At 46.1% G+C, this 26,152-nt stretch overlaps 1 protein-coding gene across 2 annotated transcripts in view; it reads left to right on the top strand.

Moving 5' to 3' along the window:
• The window catches only part of BRD7 (bromodomain containing 7), a 361,283-nt gene that overhangs the window by 66,643 nt on the left and 268,488 nt on the right, over nucleotides 1-26,152 (top strand). For both annotated transcript variants that reach the window (XM_069215540.1, XM_069215541.1), the window contains 2 exons: nucleotides 9,344-9,454; nucleotides 22,669-22,856. In XM_069215540.1, coding sequence (XP_069071641.1) covers nucleotides 9,344-9,454; nucleotides 22,669-22,856 — 299 coding nt within the window. The remainder of the gene's footprint in view (nucleotides 1-9,343; nucleotides 9,455-22,668; nucleotides 22,857-26,152) is intronic.

Raw genomic sequence — 26,152 nt, 5'->3', positions numbered from 1 at the left:
AGGCTTGTTTGGTTCCTGTGAAGTCCAGCAGCGATTCTAGTGGGCAAGAGCAGAAGAAGTCAATTCAGAGGAGTCCTGGTGGAGTCTTGCATGCCGAATCCAGAGACCCACCCATAAAGGAGTCCCTAAATAGCCCCAACAGGGGGGCTTGATCACTGTGCAAGGTTCCCACTTAACAGAGGGGGTCACCGATGTCAGTCATCTGCCCTGACAAACCAAATGCTCCAGAGGCATCTGCCCATCTTGTTTTCATGATGGCAGAATCAAGTGGCCACCTTGAGGAGGTCTGGGCTCCACCCCGGGGGAGTTGATGGACAGGGGAGTAGTCACTCCCCTTTCCTTTGTCTGGTTTTATGCCAGAGCAGGGACCAGGGGTCCCTGGACTGGTGCAAATCGGGTTATGCAAGGAGGGCACCAAGTGTGCCCTTCAAAGCAAGCCAGTGGTGTGGTGAGGCTACCTCTCCCCAGCCTTGTAACACCTATTTCCAAGGGAGAGGGTGTTACATCCCCTCTCCCACAGGATATCCTTTGTTCTGCCTTCCCCTGCTTGAGCTAGTCAAGCAGCAGGAGTGCAGAACCCTGTCTGAGGGGCTGCAGCATCATGGGCTGCCCGCAAACCCTGGAAGACTGGTAGGAGCAATACTGGGGGTGCTCTAAGGAGCCCCCAGAGCGCATGGAATCATGCCTCCAATACTGGCATTAGTATTGGGTATGATTCCGACATGTTTGATACCAAATATGCCTTGGTTGTGAGTTACCAATATGTAGCTGGAGCACATGTAGTGACCTGTGGCCAGTCCTTTGGTAAAATGGCTTCCCCACACTCCAGTGCATTGGAACTGGAGTTCATAGGGGCACCTCTGTTCATGCAGGGGTACCTTCACACACAGGAACCTGCACCCTTCCCTTTGGGCTGAAAGGGCCAACCATAGGGGGTGACTTACAGTGACCTAGTGCAGGGTTCTGCAAAGTCGGTCCTGGAGAGCCGGGCCCATGGCAGATTTTTAGCATATCCACATTTAGAAACATGTAGATTTCTGAAACCTCTTTTTTCTAAATGTGGATATGCTAAAAATCTGGCATGGACCCGGCTCTCCAGGACCAACTTTGCAGAACCCTGACCTAGTGTAGTACCCAGCAGTGAAAGGGTGCATGTATCTTTTTCATGCAGGCTGCAATGGCAGGCCTGCAGACACAGCTTGCATGGGCTCCCATGGGTGGCATAATGCATTCTGCAGCCAATCGGGGACCCCTGGTGTACCAATGCCCTAGGTACCTAAGTACCATATACTAGGAACTTAGAGGTACACCAGTATGCCGATTGTGGGGTGTAAAGGGTACCAAAGCAACCACAGTTAGAGGAGAGAGCACAATAACTGGGGTCCTTGTTAGCTGGATCCCAGAGAAAACAATCTAAGCACACTTATAAACCGGTAACTATGCCAAAAAGAGTGACTTTCGTACACTGTTGCATATTTTAATCTAGCGTATCATGTTATGAAATAGATGCGTTACCCCTTAATATGCTATGTAACTCACACTCGGTAACCCATACTGGCTTTTGATGGTAATTGTCATATATCAAATACTTAGAGTTAGAGTTTACATAGAGTTTAGCTAGTTATAATAACAATATTACACTCCCCAGAATCAACAAAACCTTAAACCCGAGTGTGAGCCCTATTGTCAATTATTCTTAACTCTGTTTAAAACAAGTAAACCATAAAAGAAATGCAATACTGTAGAATATAAAATCGAAATATAAGCATAGACAACAAACAAGTTCATGGTGGGCTGCATTAATAATAAAGAACAAGCAATAATACCAATAATCAAAAGCTTAAAAAAAATCATCATCACAAAAATCCTTACCAGTCTAAAATCAGTGTTCCTAATTCTGATAGCAAAATTTAAATAACAGACTACATGAATGCAAGTTCAGATACAGGGAGCATCTGTAGGTGTAGCAAGGCAGCCTGGTTTGACCAAAATTCATTCCAATAAAAAGTGGCTTTAAAAATCTTCAGCACATGGGAGAATAAAAAGGTCAAGCAAATACAAAATGTAGTGCATTTTGAGCAGAGTATCCATCACAAAGAGTACCACTGTCTACTGCTGCCCAGCCATTTGGCAAACGCAACAGGTGATGAATTAAATTAAACCTAAAACGTTTGAACAAAAATGATGATTGTTTGGCAGACCGTAATTTAAATAAGGTTCTAAGAACTACGTAGTTTGAACTAAAACAAAGCATCCTACAGAGGGCAAGGACAGAGCTCCAGTTTCCCTTTCATTGGACATAAAATTCATAAAAGCACTCTTAACCCAAGCAGTGTCACCCTTAACAATAGTTTCAGGTTGAAGAAACAATTCAGATCATCCTAACCTGAAGAAACCATTCTTAACATATTTAAGCCACAGAATCTTGTAGGCATAGTCAAGGCTTAAACAATCGTTGACAATTGCCCGGTTAAGCTCAAGTTTATTCTTGAGCTAAACAGCCAGCCATAAGACATGGGGACGAAGTCAAATTAAATCTGAGACATAACTAACAGCAAATTCCTCATGCATATTAAAGGTGACTACTCTGCAGGGCAATGATAGCAAACATTTGAGAAACCTGTTCTCAATAATATGTAGCTGTGACAAACTGGAGTACATAGTGTAGGAAGCTGGCTCTGTATATCCTATACCAAAATGAGATGTAGTGTGCACAGAGTCCAGTGGATCCCCAGAGGCTTTACAGAGTCAAGAAATGAGGCACACTCTCAGTGACTAACTCCAGGCCAATGTTTTTACGTATCAGAAATATACTTTGTTACTTTATTTCTAGAACCAAAAGGAAAGTACAGTTTCAAGGATGTATCACTCTTGTGTATCAAATGCACTTTGTTTAGAACTCACAGATAAAACAGTTTACAGGTAATTAAGACTTTTCAGTTTCAAAAGTGGACACAGTGCTGTTTCTCATAGAAAGCAATGCAGTCCTAGGGGAGGAAAAAGTAACAACACAAATCACAGGTAAGTACTTGACTTATAATGCCAGTATTTGAGAGCTAGGGTGTCCATAGGACAATGTTTAAATAGAGACCAAGTGTGCACCATCAGCAACACGGGTCCGTCGGGTGCAGAGGTGGGAGGGAGTAGGGGGCTGTGGTGGGGGGGGTTTGTGGCGGAGGTATGTGAGGGTGTGTGGGGCACACAGATCAGCACCACACACACATCCTCACCGGCACAGGGGCAGCAGGGTGCATACACAGCGTTGGGCAGCCAATGCTTTTCAATGAGGGAACCCTGGTGGCCACAATGATGCTACATGTTTGGTCCAGGGAGTCAACTGAATAAAATTAACTGCTCGACAGGTAAGTAGAGAGCCCACTGGACGTTGCTGTACTGTCAGTTGGGTTCCCCAAGGTCAGGGGCAGCGGGTGCAAGGGGTACCTTTAGGCATCGGGAAATCATCACGGGATCAAGTCGCAGTCGGGGGGGTCCTCTGGATTTAGGCTGCAGGCATCGTGTTGGTAAGGAGGGGTCAACCCAGGGAGGGCTTGAGGTCAGAGTCTCCTGGGGACTCTCTCTGGTCCGATGGGTCACCTGGACTCGGGCTGTGGGCACTGGGTGCAGAGTGGGCGGACACACGGGTCCGGGGCGGTTCGGGAGTCATTCCTGGATTTTTCTTGTGGACAGGGCCGCTGTCCTCAGAAGATCTTGGTTCATGGGTAGGCAGGCAGCCTTTTATGGGTTTCTAGAGGTTGCTGGTCCTGCAGGACAAGGCGTCGTCTTTTAGGAGGGGTCTTTGAAGCTGCAGACAGGCCGGTAGGGCTGAGGCCAATTCGATTGTCGTCTGGAGTCTTCTCTGCAGGTGTGGCTTTTCAGTCCTTCTTTTTAGTTCGCCAGGAATCTGAAGAGCAAGGTTAAGGGGTGCCCTTAAATATTAGCTTTAGGGGTGTTGCAGGGATCAGAGGGCAGTAGACAATGGCTACTGGCCCTGAGGGTGGCTACACCCTTCCTGTGCCCACTCCCTTTAGGGAGGGGTGCATATTCCTAACCCTATGGGCTAACATCCTCCAAAACAAGATGGCGGATTCTGCCAGGAGGGGTTCACCTCAGCTGTGGGCACCTTAGAGGTGGTTCTAACTAGGGCGGGCACACCTTCTTGTGTTTACTAATCTTCCCACCAGACCTGCTGCCAAAAGTGATTCCTGGTCCTGGGGTCGGGCATCTCCACTAGCTGGAGTGCTCTGGGGCATTGAAACCCGAGGCAGGAGCCTTTGAAGCTCACCGCCAAGTGTTGCAGTTCAGAAACTTGTCTGTTAGTGGCAGACTGGCACAGACTGGTCAACTATAATCTAGAGAGTTGGGTAAAATAAATGGGGCATCTTTAAGATGCCCTCTGTGGGCATTTTGCAATAAACATTGGCATCAGTGTGGGTTAATGTGCTGCAAAGTTTGATACCAAACTTCCTAGCCTTCAGTGAAACCATCATGGAGCTGTGGAGTTTGTGATGACAACCTCCCAGCCCACGTACTCAGTATGGCCACACCTGCACTTAGATTGTCTAAGAATGGACTTAGGGGCATATTGCTCATTCCTTCTGCACCTGTGCCCTCACCTGTTGCATAGTTCACCCTGCCTTAGGGCTGTAAGGCCTGGTAGATGGAGTGACTTACCTACGCCAGTTTGGACTCAGTCAGATGCAAATCAATGTTGACCCTGATCCCCATAGAAACAGTCCAGCCTGAACTGCCAAGCCAGATCCTCCCTGCACCAGACACAAGCATGCTGGGACTGGTTTTGGGGTATCACCCCTCATCAGCCAGGCTAACTTGAATCCAAGTAGTGCAGCGAGCAAGGCAAGAAAAAAGATTACAATGGTTTCATCCAGAGGCCCTTCATCCAAACAGGCAAAGATCTCTGGGGTGCAATTTCTAAACAAGATAAAACCGACTAGAGATTATCCTGTCCCAGTGAATTATGCATCCCTGATCTTTAGCCCATACTGCCCACTCAAAGTGTGGTAAGAGGGAGCAGAGATATCCAGGAGACCCATATTGTAAAGTTTTTACTATGTATATTTTCCATCAGGTTGTCTCAAGATTTCTGTAGTTAGTTAATAGCACTTGTTAAAGCTCACGACGCATTCCAGATGGAATATCTTGGCTCTTGCTACTCAAGACAGTAATATTACAATTTAAAACATCCATGTCTTTAAAAGTTTTTTGAACTTTGAATAAACGGAACAGGTGTGAGCTTGCAAAGAGATTTTGTTCCAGTGGAATGGGGCCAGAGAAGAGAAGGATCTCCCACCAAGTCTAGAGGTGCGTATGCGAGGAACCTTAAGTAGGGCTTTATTTGTGGACCTAAGCAGTGTAGTGGGCTGGTAGTGATGGAGTTTAGAATGTGGATAGGCAGCAAGAGACTTGTTTACTGCCTTGTGGGTCAGACAGCATAGCTTAAAAATTGCCTATTTCCTAATGGGTAGAGGGTGTAAGGTTTTTAAAATAGGTGCAAAAGAAGAACATGGGGGGGGGGAGGTTACAAATTAGGCGCCCATCTGTAAATTGCACATGTCATTAGCTGCCCGTAGCAGTGAATTCCCATAATGTAAGCGACTCGTAATTAGTGTCAGGACTAAGGTATTTCTTGAGGTGGATGGAAGCCAAGGGAAGCTTAATTCCAAGATTCTATATACCTGTTTTAGACAAGGGGCTGGACCAAATTCTGCTGGGCACCAATCAGCCAACCAGATCTCCTGTGCTTTGCCGAATAGCACAATCTCAGTTTTTTCACCGTTTAGTTGGAGGCAGCTTTTGGTCATCCATTCTGCGATTTTCCTCTTGCAGCTGGCAAAATGAGATTTAATTTTACCGGATGTGTCCCAGAAGAAATGAGAAGTTGGGTGTTGGCAGCATATGATGCAATCTCAAATCCGCATGATTTCTCAATTTGTGCTAGTGATGGTACATTGAGGTTAAACAATGTTGGGCGCAGGTAGGAACCCTGAGGGACTCCTTAGTTGTTTGTCAACATCGTTCTAGATCTGAAGTATCGAGACAGAAGGTTTGGGTTAAATTGTCAAGAAAATCCATGAGCAAGTGTAGCGCTCTGCTGTATACTCCTGCATCATACAGTCTGCAGGTTAAGATTGAATGAGGGACCGTGTCAATTGCTTTGAATAGGTCCAGTAGTACCAACATGACCATTGTACTGTCATCTTATGACAGTCTGATAGTATCAGTGAGTGCCACTAGTGCAGTCTCTTTGCTATGTAGTGCTCTGAAACCCGATGTGAGTTTGTGCAAAATATATTGTTAAAGATTTCTGGCAGTGCTGCGTTGGAAGGTGATCTTGATGGTCTGGGTGCAATGATAATAATGAGAAAATCTTTTTGTGACAGGGTGTTGAAAGATACACTGATAAATGATTATTGTTGTCTCATTCTATGGTGGTTAGGTTGTGTGTTGTTGTGGTATTGTACGCATTCTCCTTAAGGTAATTTTCAGTCTTTTTAATTTTGAGAGCAGTTCATTGGAGATACTCTCACAGAAGTCTTGTGATCGTGGTGTTTCTGTATTTTGGCATTCTGGATAGTGGAATTATGTAAGAATTGTATGGAGTTCTTTAGAAGGGCTGTCTGCTTCACTTATTCAATTGAAGTAGTGGATCCTTTTTATGGTTCTGAAGACTCTCTTGTATGCTCTGATATAGTAGCGTAGTGTACTTTTGTCTGTTTCAGCTCCTTATTTTGTGTTTACCTTGCATTGTGTTTACATTGTTTGATGTCATTAACCTGTGCTGTCAACTTTGGATGTGGTTTTTGTTGATGTCTGTTTATCCAGTACAGTAGCGATCCAGTCGTGAATGTGTGTCTCTTTCAGCCCCATGTCCGTCAGGGTTCTTTTAAGGTGGGTGTTAAGTTGGTGGATGTCTAGTTCTTTATATTGTCAGTACAAGCGGTTGTTGTTGGTGTTTTCGAAGTGTTGTTATTGATTGGTGTGTTGATCTTGAAAGTGATGATGATATGGTTGCTCCAGCTTACGGGGAGTTGTCTGTAACTGTGGCATCTAGAGTGTGTCCTGCGCAGTGAGTTGGGCCAGAAATGATTCTTTGAATATTGAAGGCTTCAAGGTTAATTGTGATAGCTGAGTTTGTGGTTTGACTCTTCTTGTCAAACCATATGTTGAAGTATCCTTGAATGTATAGTTGTGGGTGTTGGTTTCCTCATAGTAAGACCTCTTTAAAATTGATCTTGCTTTGTGGTGGTCTATATGTTAAGACGAAATAATAAGTTGTAAATGGAGTGAGGTGACATGTTATCATGGATTCATAGCCATCCATGGTAAGGATTTCAGTTATTTGTAGTGTTCTTTTATGGATGACAGCCAGGTCTCCTCAAATGTTGCCAGCACAGTTTTGGTTTATGATGAGAAAATCAAGTAGGATGAAGACTTGGCATATGGGTGCAGAATTTTCATTGAACCATGTTTCTGTGATGGAGGTTAAGTCTTTGTTTCTGAGAGCAGGTCAAAGATGTTAAAGCAAATTTTGTTCATGGATTTTGCATTGAGGAGTAGGCATTTTAGTTGTTTCTTTTTTCATCATGGCCCTGGTGCTTTGGGAGGATGTGTGGTGTAGTACTGGTGGAGTTAGAGGGGCACAGGGTGTTTTGATGTGGCTGGTTGGAGGATTAATTGTGGTTGTGACTGTTGGTGGAGGTGAGATGAAGGTTGTCGATTGGAGAAATTAGAATTTTGAGGTATGTTTGTGTAAGGGGGCTTTCTGTGGTGATTAGTGGTGTTGTAGCTGCTGTACTATCTGGCGATTTGGGTAGGGTATGGTAACTTAGGGTGGCAAGGTATGATTAGGGATCCTTGTGAATATACATTTGCGCTGTGCTTGATTTTATTTTCTTCTGATAATTGACAATATACTTGTAAGTTATTTGGGTTGTAGTTTTTCAATTATTTTACTCCTTATGATAGTTTTTTTTTTATTGTCTTGCTGTTGCTTTTGTTTTTTTAAAGGTTGGATGGTCGATGGGGTGATTTATTAGTAGTAAAAGTCACACAGTGATTGTATATTAAGGGTGTGTGCTTAGGAGTATTGATTGATAAAGATTTTGTAAGTGAATTGTTGCTTACTTAACATTCTTGTGATGGAGATGCAGCATTTCTGGTCATAGGCCCTTTCTAGGTCCAAACAAGCAAACACCCTTAACCTGCAGCTCTTTGCCTGGACCCCTGGGCTGGACTTCCTGAACCCTAGGGTTAAATAGCACTAATGACCAGATGGCCTTGGACCAATAGGAGCCCTAACCCTAACTAATCAGAACCATAGCCCCATATTCTAGATCCAATAAAAATCATAGGCCTAGCAAGCAATATGAACCCTATCCCTAGCAACCAATCAGAATCCTATCTCTTGCAATCAATAGGTAGCCAAGCCCTAAGCACGAGGTTCACTAAGAAACCTAGCCCTACCAGCCAACCAGTAGTCAAACCCAAAGCACTATGGACAGTGAGAAGCTTAGCCCAAGGTGCAAAACACTGGACCTGAATCAGGTGTCCAGAGGGGGTACAGGCTAGTGCTTCTGCTCATAATCTCCTTGGTTTCCGGCTGGGCCACTACACACTTTACAGTTTCAGTACACACTCCACAACACAGAGACAAAGGTCAGGTCACACTAACTGTTCAGAAACACTTGGTAAGCTGCCACCACCGCTTTATGTGATTTACCTAAAATATGGACAGACGTCCTACACTTGCTCTCAAAGCATGCTTGGTGTTCCTCTTCCAGGTTGTAGTACCAGGGTCAGGGGTAGCTCTCTGCACACACAATAAAGTAGTGTGACACTAGAGCAAAAACAAAAGGTAAGGATACCAATTTCACTTGCAATTGGGCACTGAGAGCCAGAGTACTGCTGCATTCAACATTCACGGGCATTCTCATCCCACCACAGTTGAAAAGAATAAGTGTTGTGCGCTCCAGGTTCATATTATCAGCAACCATACATGTCCTACTGCAGTTACAAAAAAACTGAATGCTAGAATCATCAAGTGCACTTGCGTATCAGTCTGACACAACATGAAACATTTATGGAACCCTATTTTTGGAAAGATTGCACTACCAAGGGCATCTCGGTGAGTGGAGAGGTGGGGAATTATAACTAAAGGTTCTTTAGTCTTGCAGTATAAATTCTGCCTTCAACACTTCTCATACCACTCTTAGGTTGAACTTTATTTTATTGTAAAACATTCTGAAGAGTAGGTGTGAAAATGTAATTTGTTATTTTGCATACTTTCTGTGCCTTTCTTAATCGCATGTTCTTTTATTATTCACAGGATAACTTTAAACAGATTTGTCACAACGCCATGATTTACAATAAGCCGGAAACCATTTACCATAAGGCGGCAAAGAAGCTGCTGAACTCTGGAATGAAGATCCTCAGCCAGGTACCAAAAACTTAGTTTAATACATTAATGATGAACAATTATGAATTTTGGCCAACAGTGACCCAAAAGTAGAATACATTTGCATTTCAGTGCTTCGTCAGGGTAGTGAGCTCTATCCAAATGTAATTAAAATTAATGTAGTCATTTGCTTGTGCACTAGCAATTAATATTTAAAGGGTCTCCCATGCACTCAAATTAAGCCAATTTCTATTACGTTTCATCATTGACAGCCCTGTTTTTCAATTATTTGGCATTTGAATAACTGTTAAAGGCCTTCAAGTTTATTTATTTTTTAGTGCACTATCTCCTAGGTATCTTTGTGCTGTGCTGTACCAAATTGACTGCAAAAGATAATAGGCTATAATTAGAAGAGGAATGTTTTTAGTTGCTTAATCAATTCACCAAGATTAAGGCCCTCATTATGTTCTTGGCGGTCTGGGCCGCCATGCCGGAGGTGGCGGGAAATCCCGCCAACTGGCATGGCGGCCCAGACTGCCACATAATGAAGCCTGGCGGCCCTCCTCCACCACCAGGCTGCCTCTGACAGGCAGCTTGACGGTGGATGGCATCATTATCTGACAGGGCAGCGCTGCTGCCCCTCAGATAATGATCCCAATTCCCCCAGCCTTTCTCTGGCTGGTTTCCCTGCCAGGGAAAGGCTGGTGGAAGGGGTGCTCCGGGGCCCCCCTGGGCTCCTGTGCAGTGCCCCGTCGTGCAGGTCACTGCCCGATTTACGGGCAGTGATCTGCGCGAAGAGTGCAGCTGCACCCGCCACACAGTGGCATTGACGGCAGCTCCATGTGCAATGTCCTGGTCAGGCATTTTGCATTGTTTCCGCCCGCCGGCCCAGCAGAATGTTTGTAATACGGCCGACAGGGTCCCGGGGGGCTGGCAGTCGATAGAAAGACCGCCAGCCTGAACACGGTGGTGAAAACCGCCATGTTCATAATGAAGGCCTAAGTTCTGCACGAACCTATAGTGGAAGGAATTTCTACAATTTGGCCGCAGCAAACGAAAAAGACCTGCCACCTATATAATAACTGTTTTCATTTTAAGGATTTTAGCTTGAAATTAATGACTAGCATATCTTGGAGAAGACCACTGAAATTAGTTCACAGAAATTGTTGTCATTGAGCATACAGTGCCAGGTGGAAAAAATTCACTTTAAAATGAGTTCTGTCCTTTATCTGGAGACTGTGTAGTTTGCTTAGAACTGGGGACATATGAGCCATTTTTTATTCTTTAGTGATCAGCCATGCATCTGTATTCTGTATTGTTATCATTTTAAGTGCTGCCAAATTTCATGGGTTTTAATGCCTGGGAGGGGGGTATATCAAACTTAACCTTCCTCCAAGAGAGGCTACTTAGTGCGCACATAATCAGTGTTGATAATGGGAAACCATGGACATGGGCAGGCACACTCGTGCCTTCCTTTCTTGCAGTGCTAACTGTTTTGTGCTGATTACTTTGCTGCTGTTGGGGAGCTAACATGTGAGAGGGGCTACCAGTTTGTTGACATGGCTAGCATGCAGGGTAAAAAGGTGGCAACAGTGAAACTAGGGGTTTTGCCTAGAGTCGAGGAGCTAGAAGGAGCCAAGCATAGCAGACAAAGGGAGGTAAGTGAGTGAACAATGCTGGCCGTCACTGACTGACTGACGCTGCTGTCTGCATGTCCTCAGCATCCTTTTGCTAGTGACTAGATGTGATATAAGCCTTAAGTAGCAGAGAGAACAGATTGGGGTGAAAACCAAAGGTAGGTAAGCTCTGATGCAGCCTCCTGCTGCAAGTTGGTAGGAATGACAGTGGAGATGGAGAAAGAAGAAGGGAAGTGAGGGGGAATTGAAACCCGAAAGGCCCTAGACAGGTATCTCTCTTGATTACCCCCCCCCCCTTCACCTCTTGTCCACCAGTCTTCATGGTGATTTTATATTGCTTGTTATTACTTTACTATCCCGCCCCCCAGCCATTGCTTTATCCCCACTTATTATAGCCTACTTCTATCGTTGAGCTTCTCAATTATCTGGAAGTTATCTCAGATATCTCTAGGCTGTCATCAGCACCCCAACCAGCCCCTCCCACAGTGACTCATACCCTTTTGGGGCGACAGGAGTGGGGAAAATAACCTACTGGCCACTTGCAAGCCGAGCTAAGAGAATACATAGTGGGAGAAACTGCAAAATGGCAAGAGTATGGAAAAATCTGCTGAAGTACAAGGAAGATATGGCAGATATGATAGTGGAAATGGGAGCAGAGCCAGAATGGAAACCAGGTTAAAATGACAAGAAACATGATAGATAGATGTGTGGGTGAGGTATCTGGGTTTTTTTATGAAAAGGAGTTAAAATCATGCAAGTGACAGTGCATATAATATAATGATCAGTTGAATAAATGGCCTTATGAAGTGGAAAATCCTTCAGTACCCCAAGGCAGAACATTTTGAATGTCCTGTGGGGAAAAACTACTGTTTGTGTTAAGAATGACAAACAGTCTGCCTCCCCAGCCATCAGTAAAGGCACTAAAGACTGGACTTTTGAAGATGATAGGTCCAATAGAAAGCCATTCAACTGCCTGCTTGTGAAGGTACTTCAAAAACCTGCTAATCATCCTCTTAACAATACTACATCATTTTGTGTTCCCAATGATGATGGCACCATCATAACAAGAGAGAATATAGCAGGCCAAGACGTTGATACTTTGAGGTGAGACCCAAAGTAGAAGGACCACCATGTTAGTGAAGGCAGCAACCTGTTGTTTCCTAATGAAAAGATAAATATTTCTGTAATCTTGCCACACAGAGGGGATGCGCAAAAAGCAATGAAAAAGAAGGCACCTGGGGATTTTATAAGGGAAAATGTAATCCGACACTGTACTTGCACAACCAGTCTTCTGTATGATGAAATTACTGTGTAATACACTACGTATAATAACACAGCACTGACAGTCTTTGAAGTTAGAATTACAGATAACCATTCTACAGGATGTGACTGCATACAGTAGATAGAATGGTGAGGGTAATTGAAGAAGTGGTGGCGGAAGCAAGAACAAAGAAGCTATTGCTCTGTCCAAATATAATTGTTCAGCTATTTTTCTAAATTAGGAGTAATACCAGAGATAATTAAATTATTTATGACTGACTGCAAAGTAAATATGATGAGAAACCCACAATCTGAAAATTATACTCAAGATCTATGTAAAATCACTGTGTTCTTAGGGAGGATGTTTAAGAGCAGCACTGAATAGACCAACCTAACCACTAGGGACAGCATCCATAAAAGTAACACTTCTAAAGGAGTTCCACCAAAATTAACTCCAGTAACTCAACCCAAGTCTCTGTCACAAAGCCAAGGAAGAGAAAACGTAATATAAAAAAGATCTGATAGAGACAACTTGCTGCAGATTCCTTACCTTAGAATTCTCACCCCGGGTGCCAGACTGGATCCAGAACATTTTTCAGCAGTACCTCTGTGCGTCGGCAGAGGGATCTGTGCGACTCCCTATCATTGTTGTTCACAGGGTATGTCTCACATGAAAATAACCACACAGTGTTGCAAAAATAAAGGTACTTTATTACAGTAACGCTAAACTAGATTACTTGGAGGTAGTCCCCCAACTGGTGGTAAGTATACAATATATATACATGGTAAGTATTAGGAATTAGCGTAGAAAAACAGCAAGCATTGGCAAGAAATAGCAGAAAATAGCTAGGGACCTATGGGGGGGGCCAAACCATATACTAAAATAGTGGAATGCGAAGTTGGGTCCCCACCCAAGGAAGTGGAGTAGTTATAGGGGAGCTGGGAGAACCTGGAACCCCCTGAGGTGAATACCTAGGTGGCCCACAGCAACCAGGAGAGCAGAGGCAAGTTAGTGGCCTTCCCAAAGACTAGGGGACTTGGAAAAGGAAGATTGCAAGACCAGGACCAGCCCAGTGAAAACCAACAGTGGATCGTGGAGGAAGAGGACCTGCAAAAGAAGGGAACAAAATCCAGTCCATGCAGCAGTGTCCAGGTGAGGCAGGAGCTACTGCCCATCCTTCTGTGGGTGAAGATCCGGGTCGGCTGTGGAAGATGAAGGTCAGCTATGGAGCCCAGGAGCTGCAGAGGAGTCCCTGAAGTTGTGCAGAAGCTTTCCCATGCCGGTTGCCAGGTCACAGATGGATCAGTGGTCAGGAGGACCACCAACAAGCCTTGGCAAGTGCAAATCTGAATAGAAGAGAATTTTCAGAACTCAAGAGGACCAGCAAGGTCCAGGGAACTTTATCTTTGGAGGGGAGTCTGGACTGACCCTCAGCAGTCAGGAGAGCCAGCAGAAGCAGTCTTAACTCCCACAGGCAACCCACTAACAGCAGACACACTAAGTTGCAGTGAGGCCCATTCGGCACACATGAAGAGGAGTCCATGTCGCTGGAGAAGAAGAGGGGAGACTGTCTTGCAAGAATGAAGTGCTAGAGGCTGGGACTACTTGGAGCCTGAAGATCCCTCGGAGCAGGAGTTGCGGTGCACAGGAATTCTGCCCTGCAAAGAGAAGCAAGGGCTCACAGTCACCATAGTTATGCAGAAGGCACAGAGGACCAAGAGAACCACTCAGAACCACTGCATCTGTCGGAGGATCCACGCAGTTCCAGTAGAGAGCAGATCCCGGCAGCCAGACGTTGTTTCCTTAGGTGCCTGCGGATGCAGGGGAGTAACTCCTTCACTCCAAGGGGGATTCCTTCTTGCTTCTTTGATGTAGCTGAAGTCTTGCGACTCCAGAGAATGCACAGCCATGGAAATGTTGCAATTGCTGGAGGGAGCCAGAGAAAAAATGTTGCAAGGTGAGGTCGTCGTGGGAGTTGCAGGCTTGTTTGGTTCCTGTGAAGTCAAGCAGAGGTGCCGGTAGCCAGGAGCAAAAGAGGTTGATGCAGAGGAGTCCTAGTGGAGTCTTGCACGCCAAATCTGGGTTTCCCACCTTCAAGGGAGTCCCTAAATAGTCCTAACAGGGGGCTGAGTCACTCTGCAGGGTGACCACCTATCAGGGGGGGTCACCTATCATGACCAACCAGATGATCGCAGGGGCCGTGCCCATCTTGTTTTCAAGATGGGACAATCAATTGGCCAGCTGGGGGAGCTATGGGCACCACCCCTGGGGTGGTGATGGACAGGGGAGTTGTCACTCCCTTTTCCTTTGTGTGCTTTTGCGCCCGAACAGGGACCGGGGATCCCTGGATCTGGTGCAAACCAGATTATGCAAGGAGCGCACCGTATGTGCCCTTTAAAGCAAGCCTGTGGCATGGGAGGCTACCCCTCCCCAGCCCAGTAACACCTACTGTCAATTGTGGGGTGCAAAGGGTAGCAAAGCAACCAAATTTAGAGGAAAGAGCACAATCACTTGGTCCTGGTTAGCAGGATCCCAGTGAAAACAGTCTAAGCCCACTGATAACAGGCAAAAGGAGGGGGTAACCAACTCAAAAAGAGTGACTTTCCTACCATTTTTATTTAAATATTTAAAGAACAACAAACTCCCTATTAGTTACATATGATCAGTGACCAATATGATAGACAGTTAGGGTGGAACAGAGTCTTCCTACAGTCTGTAGTGAACAAATTGCGATGTCCGTATGCTTCAGGAGTAGAAGAGACTGTGGAGGAGCTATTGATGCACAGTAAAGATTAAGGGAATAAACGTGGGTCAGGATGCGGTTCACAAACCGTGGTAAACTAGGCAAACTGATAGGGTGAAACTGAGGGTGAATGCGGCAAGTCAGAGTGGCTCATGAAGTGGTGAGAGGAAGTGAGGTGGGACGAGCTCAGTGGGAGGGGCCTTGGTGGGGGGGACCACAGGGTTGAGCTCTGCATAGTAGACTAGGGTGGGAGAAATGGGGTGGAATAGTGGGAGCCTATGTGTCTAGAGAGGGAGGTCAGGTCATAATTTTTAGTATGTTGCAGGAATTGTATCAACAGGGCCGCCCAGTGGGGTGATATGGGTTGTTTGCGGAGATTCCGTACTTCTTCATAATGAAGGGCATTTTCCTCTGCTGCCACCCAATTACACACTGTGCCATACCAGGCTTCTAGTGGTGGGCTGTAGGTGATCATTTCAGGGTGAGTGTGTGTTTGGCAAGGAGGAGCGCTAGTGAGGCAAATCAGATGCGCACCTTGTATTGTCTTTTGCGGTTGAAGATGGCCAGCAAGCGCGTTTCCCAGATGTGTAAGTCATGGACTTCACTCATTGTCATGTGGGGTTATCCAGTCAAGTTGTAAGGCCATGCTGGATCACAACATATGCATCAGGTCCGTGTCCAACGCCTTACAGCGTGGCCAGACTCGCTTGTGCACTGGGGAAATAGTGGTTTACTGGAGGAGGGTTGAGATACGCACTGTGTAGCAAAAAGAATTGTGTGTTCTTGAAACGAGTTTCAACAGAACCTCTGTGGGAACTCTAGAGGTTGTGTCCATTCTTTGTCATTCAATACTCACACACTTATCTTCCCATTTCTGACAGAGTGAGTGTAAGAGGGCTGCCAATACATCTCTGATGGCTTTATAAAGCTATGTTATACAGTGCCGGCCATGCCCCATAGTAAGGCTAGTCTGTACGACAGAGTGGGTGGCAGATTCTACGTCTGTGGTCCAAATGGTGTGGCAGGTGTGGATTAGCTGCATGTGGCGAAGGAATTGCCCTGGCGGGAGGTTATAGTCCAACGGCATTTGGTCGAATGACGGTAGGTGGCTGTTTGCAAACAAGTTGCCTATGTTGTGATTTGACTGGGCTAGGTGCCATGGAAGCATGGATGATCGACAAAGGGAAATGTCGGTGCGTAAGCGAAGTGCCCCTTGCCTGGCGATGCGTTTGAGATAGGCATATTTGGCCCACTGTCACTTGTAGTGGGTGTATGGTGGGTGCAGATTTTGGAAGAAGGAAACTGTGGACTGTCGATGGGGAAAGGACCCCTTCCTCACGGCTAGTCTCACCCATATACCGGCTGGCTGTCCATCGTGATAGCCATTGCAACTGCGCTGCTAAATAGTAGGTTTCAAAAGAGGAGACGCCTAGGCATTCATGATCCACCGACATTTGCATCTTCTGGAGAGCAATTTGGTGTTGTGTGGTGCCCTGATAAGAGAGCTTAATAGGATATCCAGTTCCGTGTAGAATAGGTGCAGTGGGACAATTGGGAGATGGCGAAGTAATAGACCAGACAGGGTAAAAGAACCATTTTGGCCAGGGCATCCGTCCAATGGGAACAAGAGGGAGCGACTGCCAGAAATGGATTTGTGTCTTAATACCGGGCAATGTTGAACGAAGGTTACCCTTGCAGAGGTTGAGTGGAGTGTGGTGTAAACGGATCCGTAAGTAGTGGATCCACGCAACTGAAAGGGTGTGTCGCCCAGGTATACAGGTCTTGCAGATTGGCCTGGGTTGAGGGGGTAGATGGCTTTCTTCTCCCTGTTTGCTCGCAGTCCTGCGACTGCAGTAAACTCTGTTAGGGTATTTCATATTGGAGTGTGGTCTGAATTGATGTCTCTGGCATATATCAACAAGTCATCTGCATACAGAGTTACGGAATGGGTTCTATCTTCTAGAGGTATGCCCCAGTCGCGCCCTCTACCTACAGTCGTATGGCTAGGGGCTCCATCGTGAGAGCGGAAAGCAAAGGTGACAGAGGACACCCCTGTCTGGTCCTTTGATGCGCTGAGAAGGAGGAAGAGACTATGCTCCCCAGTTGCACCCTGGAGGCTGGGTTGGCATAAAGCAGTTTGATATATGCAAGTAACCGAGGACTTACTCCCAGGCAGGAGAGCACTAGGAGTAGGAATGGCCACGTTAGCATGTCAGAAGACTTTTCCAGGTCCAATATTAAACACTCCGCTTGTGGAAATCGTTCCCCCACTCGATCCTGGACAAAGAAAGGCGGCATATATTTTGTGATGTGCTGCGTCCCAGTACAAATCTGTTTTGATCCATATGGACCAGTTCTACGAGAACGTGGGCATAATGGTTGGCAAGGATTTTCCCCGCAATTTTAATATCCTCACCTAAGATAGCTGTTAGGCAATACAACGATAAGCGCATGGGGTCTCTGTCGGGCTTGCACAGAGAAACTAAGAAGGATTTGTGTAGTGAGGGAGGGAGTTCCCCTGCCGCCAGTGCTACCCCATATACCACAGCCAGGCAGGGGGCCAGTAGTGTTGAAAAGGTGCTACAATATTCAAGAGGCAGGCCTTTGAGCCCAGCTGCTTGTTGCATGCCAGGTCTCGAATCGCCTGCTCTACGGCAGTTATTTTTGCATCCAGGATTTGACTGGTGTTGATAGGAATTCCAGGTAGCTCAGCCTCATCTAACAAATTAAATGAGTGCTCTTCTGAAGAGGTAGACAGAGCAATTTAGATTGTTGAATAGTAGTCAACAAGGATTGGTGTACCTCCTCTAGCTTGCAGACTGTAGTGCCAACAGTTGGTATTATCTCTGTGCAGCAAATGCGCAATCTTGTTGGCTCAGCCAGGCCAAGAGGCAGTCAGATTTGTCACCTTCCCTGTGTACTCTTGCCATATGGGCAGAGAAACTGAAGTGACAAAGGCTCTCCAATAGCTTGGTGTAGCATGTTTTGGCTATCAGAAGTTGTGCGAATAGCACAGGGTCATGGTCCGCTGCCTTCACTAATTCGGCGAGTTGGCGTTCAGCTTTCTTGATCTTCTTGTCCAGGGTTCGTTGGATGCCCATTATCTGCTGAATGCAGTCACCTCTGAGCACTATTTTGAAAGCATCCCATTTGATAATTTTGGTGGATGCTGTATTTTTATTCTCATTAAAATAGTGACGGATTCGGGTGGCCTGTTCTTCATGGGAGTCAGGGTATTCCAGGCAGTTGCTTAGGAGACGCCAGACAGGAGTCGGCAGTCTAGGAGCCATCCATCATAAGTCAATGAAGTGTGCGTCATGATCAGAAAATACGCAGCGCAAGTAATCAGTATGGTGTATCTGAGGGATTAGAGAAGCTGAGTAAAGGAAGCGGTCGAGGCGTGTTGGTTGCTGAGAAAAAAGTAGGTCAGCTGAGCAGCGAACCTATGGGAGTACCATGCATCTAAAAAGAACCAGTGGTACATACAGTTCCTGAGTCGCGCAGCTTGTCAGTGTGGGGAGAAGTGTGATAAAGGAGGATGGGATCTGTCAAGGGCGAGATCCAAAAGACTATTGTAGTCCCCTCCAAGGATCCATGTGAATGTGGCCTTCTGTGCTAGAGTCAAAGAAAGGGCACCCCAAAAATGTCCCTGATCAGTTTGGGGCATAAATGTTTCCAAAGAGTCGGGCGACTCCTTTACTTGGAAAGGGGTGCCAGGCCATATTCAGACCAGGGTACCTCATGCTCACACGGAGTATGTAGTGGCATGTATTATGCCCTTGCAAAGTTTGCGGATGTGCACACGTTCTTCCTTTGTGGTGTGGGTGTGTTTCTCCTGCAATAAAACAATCTGATATTTCTGACGTTTTATGTAAGAGTAGACTGTGTATTGCTTGTGTGATGTGTACATACGGCTTATATCCAGTGTGAGGAGGCGAAAGTCAGAGTTTGCAGGTTGCATGATGTGACAAGGTGTCCTGTGGCCTGGGCTGTGGGGCCTGTTGTGGGGTAACATCCCGCCAGTGTCAGTCACCCATAACAGGAGGTTTGCGTGTTCTTGCCCTGCCACAGTGTACCAAGCAATGAGGGATATTTTAGAGTAGAGAACCATTGTGGGGTAGTTAGGCGTGGAGCCAAGGAAGTCTACTACACCTGGCAGTATACCCAAACTAATTGCTTATGTCTGGAGACCTAAGGTATAATTGGGGGTGACAAAGCTTAAGTGAGAAAGATTGTGGCTGTTGGGCCCATGGTTGTGTGCTGCATGATCGGGTGGAGGGCCTCCAGCCATCGAGTGCCAGGGGAATTTCCTGTCATGGGACCCAGGAGAGGGAGATAAGGCACCATGTGAATGTGCTGGGTGGGGAGATACCAGGGAGGATCATGCAGTGTGTGCTCACGAGGAGTCTGAGAGCGCCAGCAGGAGATGGCAGGTAACTTTTTCTAGGAGCTGGGGTGTTTTGTGCCCAGAGATAGAGTATTGCAGTATACGATTGCAAAACCCAGCATCCTTTCATGCCAAAACAATGAATACATGTAAGTCACATTAGGTTTGACAGCAACAGGCAGGATCGTACTATATAAGTGTGTCTGCGGTCTGTGGGGCCATGGAGCCCAGCTGCGAGTTGTCTGAAGGAAGGGTGACATCCTCCATCATGAAAAGGTGGGGTCCCTTGTCTATGTCAACAATAGTGGTGCTTATGGCGGCAGTTGCTTGCAGGGCCTAATGCTTGGTTTCTATGATCTGTTTCAAATTTGGAGGCGTCATCGGAGGGACCGTTACACAGAAGTTCGTTGGGACATTTTCTGCTGTTTCCGATGGGGCTAAGGGGCAGTTGAAATCTGGGTTGGATGGTGTAGGTAGGTCGAGCCACAGTGCTGGTCTGCCCAATCCCAGGCATCCTTGGGATCAGTAAAGAAGTGGGAGGAACCTTCAAACATGATCTTGGGATGCACCGGGAACAGGAGTTGTTTAACTTCCAGAAAGGAGACTTGTTGTTGAACAGCCTAGTGTAATTTGTAAATAACATGATTACCTTGTCCTCAGTTTAAGAGAGGGCCAGCGCTGCGAGCCAAGTGGAGGATGGCATTCCGGTCCTTGAAATGGAGCAGTTTTGCTAACATCAGGTGTGGAGGGGAGCCAGGAGGGAGGTTATAATTTTACTAGATTTCCATGACTTTTCCTGAAAGCTTGCGATGGTCGTCGCAGAGGAAGCTAAGCTCGGTGGCCAAGGTACCAAGCCGTGTCTCCAACAAGACTCAGGGGTGTTCCATAGCAGCCTAAACTTGGTCCAACTTATCAGAGGACACAGTCGATCCACGGCTATTCAGACTGGGAGGCTCGCGTGCAGTGGTGTTTTGTCAGGCAGGGTAGCACTGTGAAAGGCACTCATGGTTTCTGTGTTCCCAGCAAACCGAAGCAGCAGATGGGGACTGTGGGTCCAGTCTTGCGAAACCCAAAATGGGGCTGGGCTCAGGAGGGTCTCAGTACTCCATTGGCACAATTGGCCCACTTCTACTCAGCCTGGGGGGGGCTCTGACGCAGTAGTGCTTTCTGCTGTCGGGTGTGCGTCAGTCTGGGACTCCTGTGGTTCTTGCTTTCCTGTAGAAAGAGGCTGCAGGTAGGGGCTGGGAGTCCAGTCTGGTCAAACTCAAAGGGGGCTCGACTATTGAGGGTCTCTGCTCTTCAAGGGCACTATTGGTTCACTTGTACTCAGGTTGTGTGGCTCAGATGCAGTGTTGTTTTGTCCGGCGGGTTCTGCTTGCAGAGGCTCTCCATGTCTGCCTTTTGGGGGTGCATGCAGAGTGCAGGGGAGCAGCTCTGCTACTCCATGGGAGATGTTGGCTATTTCTCAAAGTGCTTGCATCTCTCTCAGGCTTTTGGGGGCTGGTCAGCTGCTAGAGGAGTGGTCGTTTGTGCAGTTGTCAGGGACAACAGTTTGGCAGGGTTGGTGACAAGTCAGTTGCTGCTCCTCTCTTCTTGCTTCTCACAGCTCTTTGGTGTCATTCTTATTCTTGGGTCAGTGAAATCTACCATCCTAGTGTCAGGGGCTCCCCTAAATACTAGATTTAGTGGCATTACGGAGAGTGAAGGCTAATAGCCGATGGGCTACTTACCCTTGGGGTCACTACACCCCCTATATGACCACTTTCTGTGTGGAGTGGGCATAATCCTGTCCCAGAGTTCCTAATTCTGTTATCACCTAGATGGCAGAATTTTCCTAGAGTGGGGCACATAGGGCAACTCACCTTAGGGGTTTTGTCTAACCTGGGTGTACTTCCATGCCTCCTAGCAAAGCTAATTTCCCACTTCTCCTGGTGCCAAATGGGCCTCAGCAGAGGGCGTGGCATTCTGTAGGTCTGGGGTCAAATATCAAAGGAAGCAGGGACTTTGAAGCCCCTGGCCTTGGTATGCTAAACCACTAGCCATCCTGCAGGAGGAGGTGTGAACACCTTCCTCCGGAGCAGGCATTGTTTCTAGCCTCCGAGAGCAAGGGCTCTTACCACCAGCAGGTGAGAAACCTGCCTGTGGTGGTAGGCTGTACTGTACCAGTCAGCTAGCACACTGGAGGGCTAGTAGGTTTCAAGGGGTACCTCTAAGGTACCCTCTGGGTAAATGTATTGAAACTTGCATCTATTAATATGAGGTATTTGATACCAAACACCATAGGTTTCAGTGAAGCTGTTATGTGGCTGGGAAACTCGTTTTGACCAGTGCCCGGTACATTCTTTAAGATTGCTTTCCCGTTCGCTTGTAATATCTAAGAATTGATTTAGACATCACAGGGGCACATCTGTTCATGCAGATATGTCCTTACATGTAGTGTAATGCACCCTGCAAAAGGGCTGGAAGGGTGATTTACATTTATTGCATATAGTGTTTGCAGGCATGGCACACAGTTGGGCCATGCTGTGTTCTCACTTTTGTCTGCACCATGTCAAGCAGCCTGCAGTGTCAGTCTACATGAGTGTGGTGAGGGGACCCTTAGGGTGGCACAATACATATTGCAGCCCTTAGGGACCCTCCTTCACACCCATGCCCTACATACCAGGGGTACCATTTACTAGGGACTTACAGTGGTGCTGAAGGATTTGCTAGTTGGCTAACAATTGCACTCTTTTAGGGGAGAGATCTGGCACTTGGGACGTGGTTAGTAGGAACCCAGTGCACTTCTGTAAACATTTCGTCAAATACCAGGCAAAAGTGGGGGTGACCATGTCAAAAAGGGGCACTTTCCTACAGGTTTCATTTGTTATTTATTTATTGATCTGTTTAATTGAATGTATTTGTAAAGAAAAAACAGTGATTTTAGATAGGCACAGTTAAAAATGTTTCTCTTTCAACTGTTTTCTTGAACCTTACACATCAACAAAAATATTAAGTGTTTATGAATTCAGTGACGTTTCTCATTATTTAGAACTGTGAGTAGCAGTTAGTAACTTTTGCCTTTGCAACTTTACTCCAAGTTAATTGTGAGAGCAAGTGTCAGTCTTGAAATCATGTGCTTTGGAAATTAGTAAACGTTTATTAAGAATGAGCTTAACTTTATTTGAATGTAATTGTGATTTAAATGCTCCTGCGCTGAGAGTGAAGTATTTTGCTTGGCTGTTACAGGAACGAATCCAAAGTCTGAAGCAAAGCATAGATTTTATGACAGGTGTTCAGACAAACGGGAAGCCAAAGGACCCTAATGAATCCCAGGTTACTGGTGACGCCAAGAATGATCCAGAAAATGTCAAGGAAGAGACTATGGAAACAGAGGATGTCAAATCTTCAAAGACAAAAGCAAAAGAACATAAAAGGTACATTTACTAGCAATTTACTTTTGTGTAGGTGTCTCGAATGTACACAGTTAATAACTCTGATTTTATTTTGGTTGTGAGTGCACCTCTCTTCCCTCTTTATCTCGTTCATAAATGACATAAGATGATTTCAGCACTCCTGTTCTGGTTAAAGAATGCACACTTCTGGTTTAAACATTATGTATAATTATATAAATTTAACATGGTAAATCCCTTAATGCTGTTCAGTTAATTTAGTGTTTCATCTAATGCTGTGCTTGTGCAGAGTGAAAGTTGGGAACATTGTTATTTCATCAGGAGCAAACATTTTTCATAAATCACAATTCAGAAAATGCTCCTTCGTGTTCCATGTTGTTCCATTTAAGAATGTGTTGAAAAAAACAGCACTATCTGACAATTTAAGTAAATAAATTTAAGCTGATTTTACTTTCATTTAAAAAGGATTTTACTTTCACATCAGTGACATCTAATTTGTTTGTGTATTTTTTCCCAGCTACTATAGTTCATAAGGGGCATGCATTTCCTACAACTCTTATGCTTTCTACTACTACTTCGGGCAAGTAGAAGTTGTTGTTGTTGTAAAGATGGAGACTGTATAAACGTTTTCAGGAGGCCCTGGGCAATCAGAAATTACAGGGAGCAGATTGTATACACCAGAGCCATTAACCAATAATGTCTAGGGACTTAACTCTACTTGTGGACCCAAAACTGATCAGAAAGTCCCTTTACACTTGACTCTGAGGGTAGCAAAGTCAAGCCGTCCATTCTTAGTTTGTCCCAGTGGGTGAAAGTGCAGTGATACTTGTTGGAGAAAGGTTTGTGGGGTTTACTCTTGCCTTTAGTCACAGTCGTTGTTTCCCACCTAATTAAATACACTGTTCTCACCCATTACTGGCACAATGCCACAGTACCTCTCTGCCCATTGTTGAAATAGCCTAAGAGGTCTTCCTGTGCAGGCAGCTCCTACACTCTTCACTGTTAGTGGGAGCGGGCTGATTCCTGGCAGTGTTGGTGGCACATGGCCTGCCGTATGCAGGCAGTGTGGTCCTGACTCTGGCCCAGTTAATGGGATACCTCTTTGTGATGAGCGCCAGACCCCGTAACCGTAAACAGGTCACAGCAGTGCTGGATCTAGCTAGTCTGAGGTGTGCTGGGGGCCACACAGCTCACAGTCACTGACAGCTTGCTGCTTACCTCCATCTTCATTTCCCTTTAAAAACAAGCAGATACCCAGATTCCACCATAGTCAGTTCACAGCCTTAAATCCCAAATGGGAATACTCCTTCTTGCAGCGTTCTGGGTACCCTTAGCACATGTTGATTTGTCCTCCACTGGATGGACACATCTGAGCCTCAGGACCTTTTCAAAGATATTCGAACTGTGTCACAGTAGTGGCTTCACTTTGCATTCACAAACCCCTTCACAGCCTTAGCTTCTTCTGAGCAGCGGCGTCTTTATTCACAGGTATATCCAGTGGCCCTCCTGTGCAGTCAGTCAGCTCTCTCCTTTGCAGTTAGTTGCATGTTACCCATCCTGTCAGGCTAACCATTTTCTCCCCAGGTTACTGGTCCTGAACCTGACAAATGGAGTTTGTGGTCACCAGGTCAGCCAGGAATCAAACGTGCACCACTGGTGTGGAACCTCAAGTTTTTGGTCAGGAAATCTCAGCACACTGTCTGGATCTTTATAATCCAGATGCAGCAGGTCTGATGTTTTCAAGGAGCTTGTCTCATTGACTGGTTCTGGGCAATTCTGCACTTTTGTCATTTCCACTCAGACTATTCTAGCCATGGTCTTTGTGACAGGTGTGAACAGGAATACCCAAAGGAAGAATGCCTACCCACCCTTTAAGCACAGAACATGCTACTTTCAAATGTCCTCTTTATCTCCTTTCCTAATTTCAGCGACTCTCCTCTGTTTGACTCAATTAAAGGGATTTCTGGAATGTTCTGGTGAGGAGCCCTGCAATATGCATTTGCTTTCTCAGTTGTTGTAGGAAGCAGGCTTTCAATGTGGTATATCAATAACTAGATACACCGTGTAAAGAGTCCAGGTGTTCCCCAAGGAGTGGACAGGGCTTGCTATGCAGTCCCAAAGTGCTCTTAGGTGGTGTGGTCGAGCAGCCTTAGGCTTAACAAAGAGGAGTTCAAGGCATCCACATCTACACACAATGGTCAATAAATGAGACTCATGACTCAGAAAGGAGATCTACACCCATTTATAAAAATAGCAAGTATCTTTATATAGGTTTAGGCATTAGAGAAAAATTGTTCATATAAGTACGTTTTTAAATATAAATTCTTTTCACTTTCAAAAGTGGATGCAGTGCAATTTCTGAGTTCCACAAAGTTATCCTATGAGAGGAAGAACAAGTTATGGAAACGGATAGAGTACAGTGGCTAACAAGAGTTAAGTTGAGGGGTGGGTAAGGTCCAAGGCAGCACCAGCAGTACATCACCAACCGCAGGGTGGTGCAAGACAGCGTTTGGTGCCAAATGCGTTTCAGTGTAGATCGGTCACTGGCTGCAGGCTCTGGCCAAGAACCGAGCCTGTCAGAACCAACAGCGGCCTCACGATGCTCGGGCACAGGTAGGCACCCTTGGTCCTTTCTCCACAGCACAGGGGCAATGGGTGCAGAGGTGTCTTCAGGTGTCGGGTTTTTCATTACCGGAGCAGTCGCAGTAGATGGAGGCTGCGTTCAGAGGCTGCATGTGTCGTCGAGGTGTCCAGGAGGGGTGAAACCATGATGGACTCAGACTCTGGAAGGCTGATAAACCTTGTTGGCACCGGTGGTCCACTTTAACATCCCTCCTAGAGCAGGCTTTGTGTTTGACTGCCCCAGCGCAAAGGCTCTCACCTTATGGGGGTGTAACTCCTGTCTGGTGGTGGCAGGCTGGCTCAGACTAATCAGCGGGCACACCGGAGGCTTGTAGGTTTTCAGGGGACACCTCTAAGATGCCCTCTCGGTGCATGTATTGATAAATCTATCACTGGGATCAGCGTAGGCTTATCAATACGAGATGTTTCATACCAAACATTCCTATCTTCAGTAAAGCCATCATGTAGCTGGGGAACTCGTAATAACCAGTATCCAGCACATGCATTTAAAAGGGCTTCCCTGGCTGCTTACTATGTCTAAGAAACGGCAAGGACATAGCAGGGGCATATCTGCCCTTGCAGATATGTCCTCACATGTAATATAATGCACCCTGCCTTAGGGCTGTTGGGCCTCCTGTACGGGTGACTTACATATATTGCATGCAGTGTTTGGGGATCTGGCACACAGGCATGTGTAA

The sequence above is a fragment of the Pleurodeles waltl genome, chromosome 12 (assembly GCF_031143425.1).
Source record: "Pleurodeles waltl isolate 20211129_DDA chromosome 12, aPleWal1.hap1.20221129, whole genome shotgun sequence".
Classification (NCBI taxonomy): domain Eukaryota; kingdom Metazoa; phylum Chordata; class Amphibia; order Caudata; family Salamandridae; genus Pleurodeles; species Pleurodeles waltl.
The sequence above is the reverse complement of the archived record's forward strand: the minus strand, read 5'-3'. Positions and strand labels throughout refer to the sequence as shown.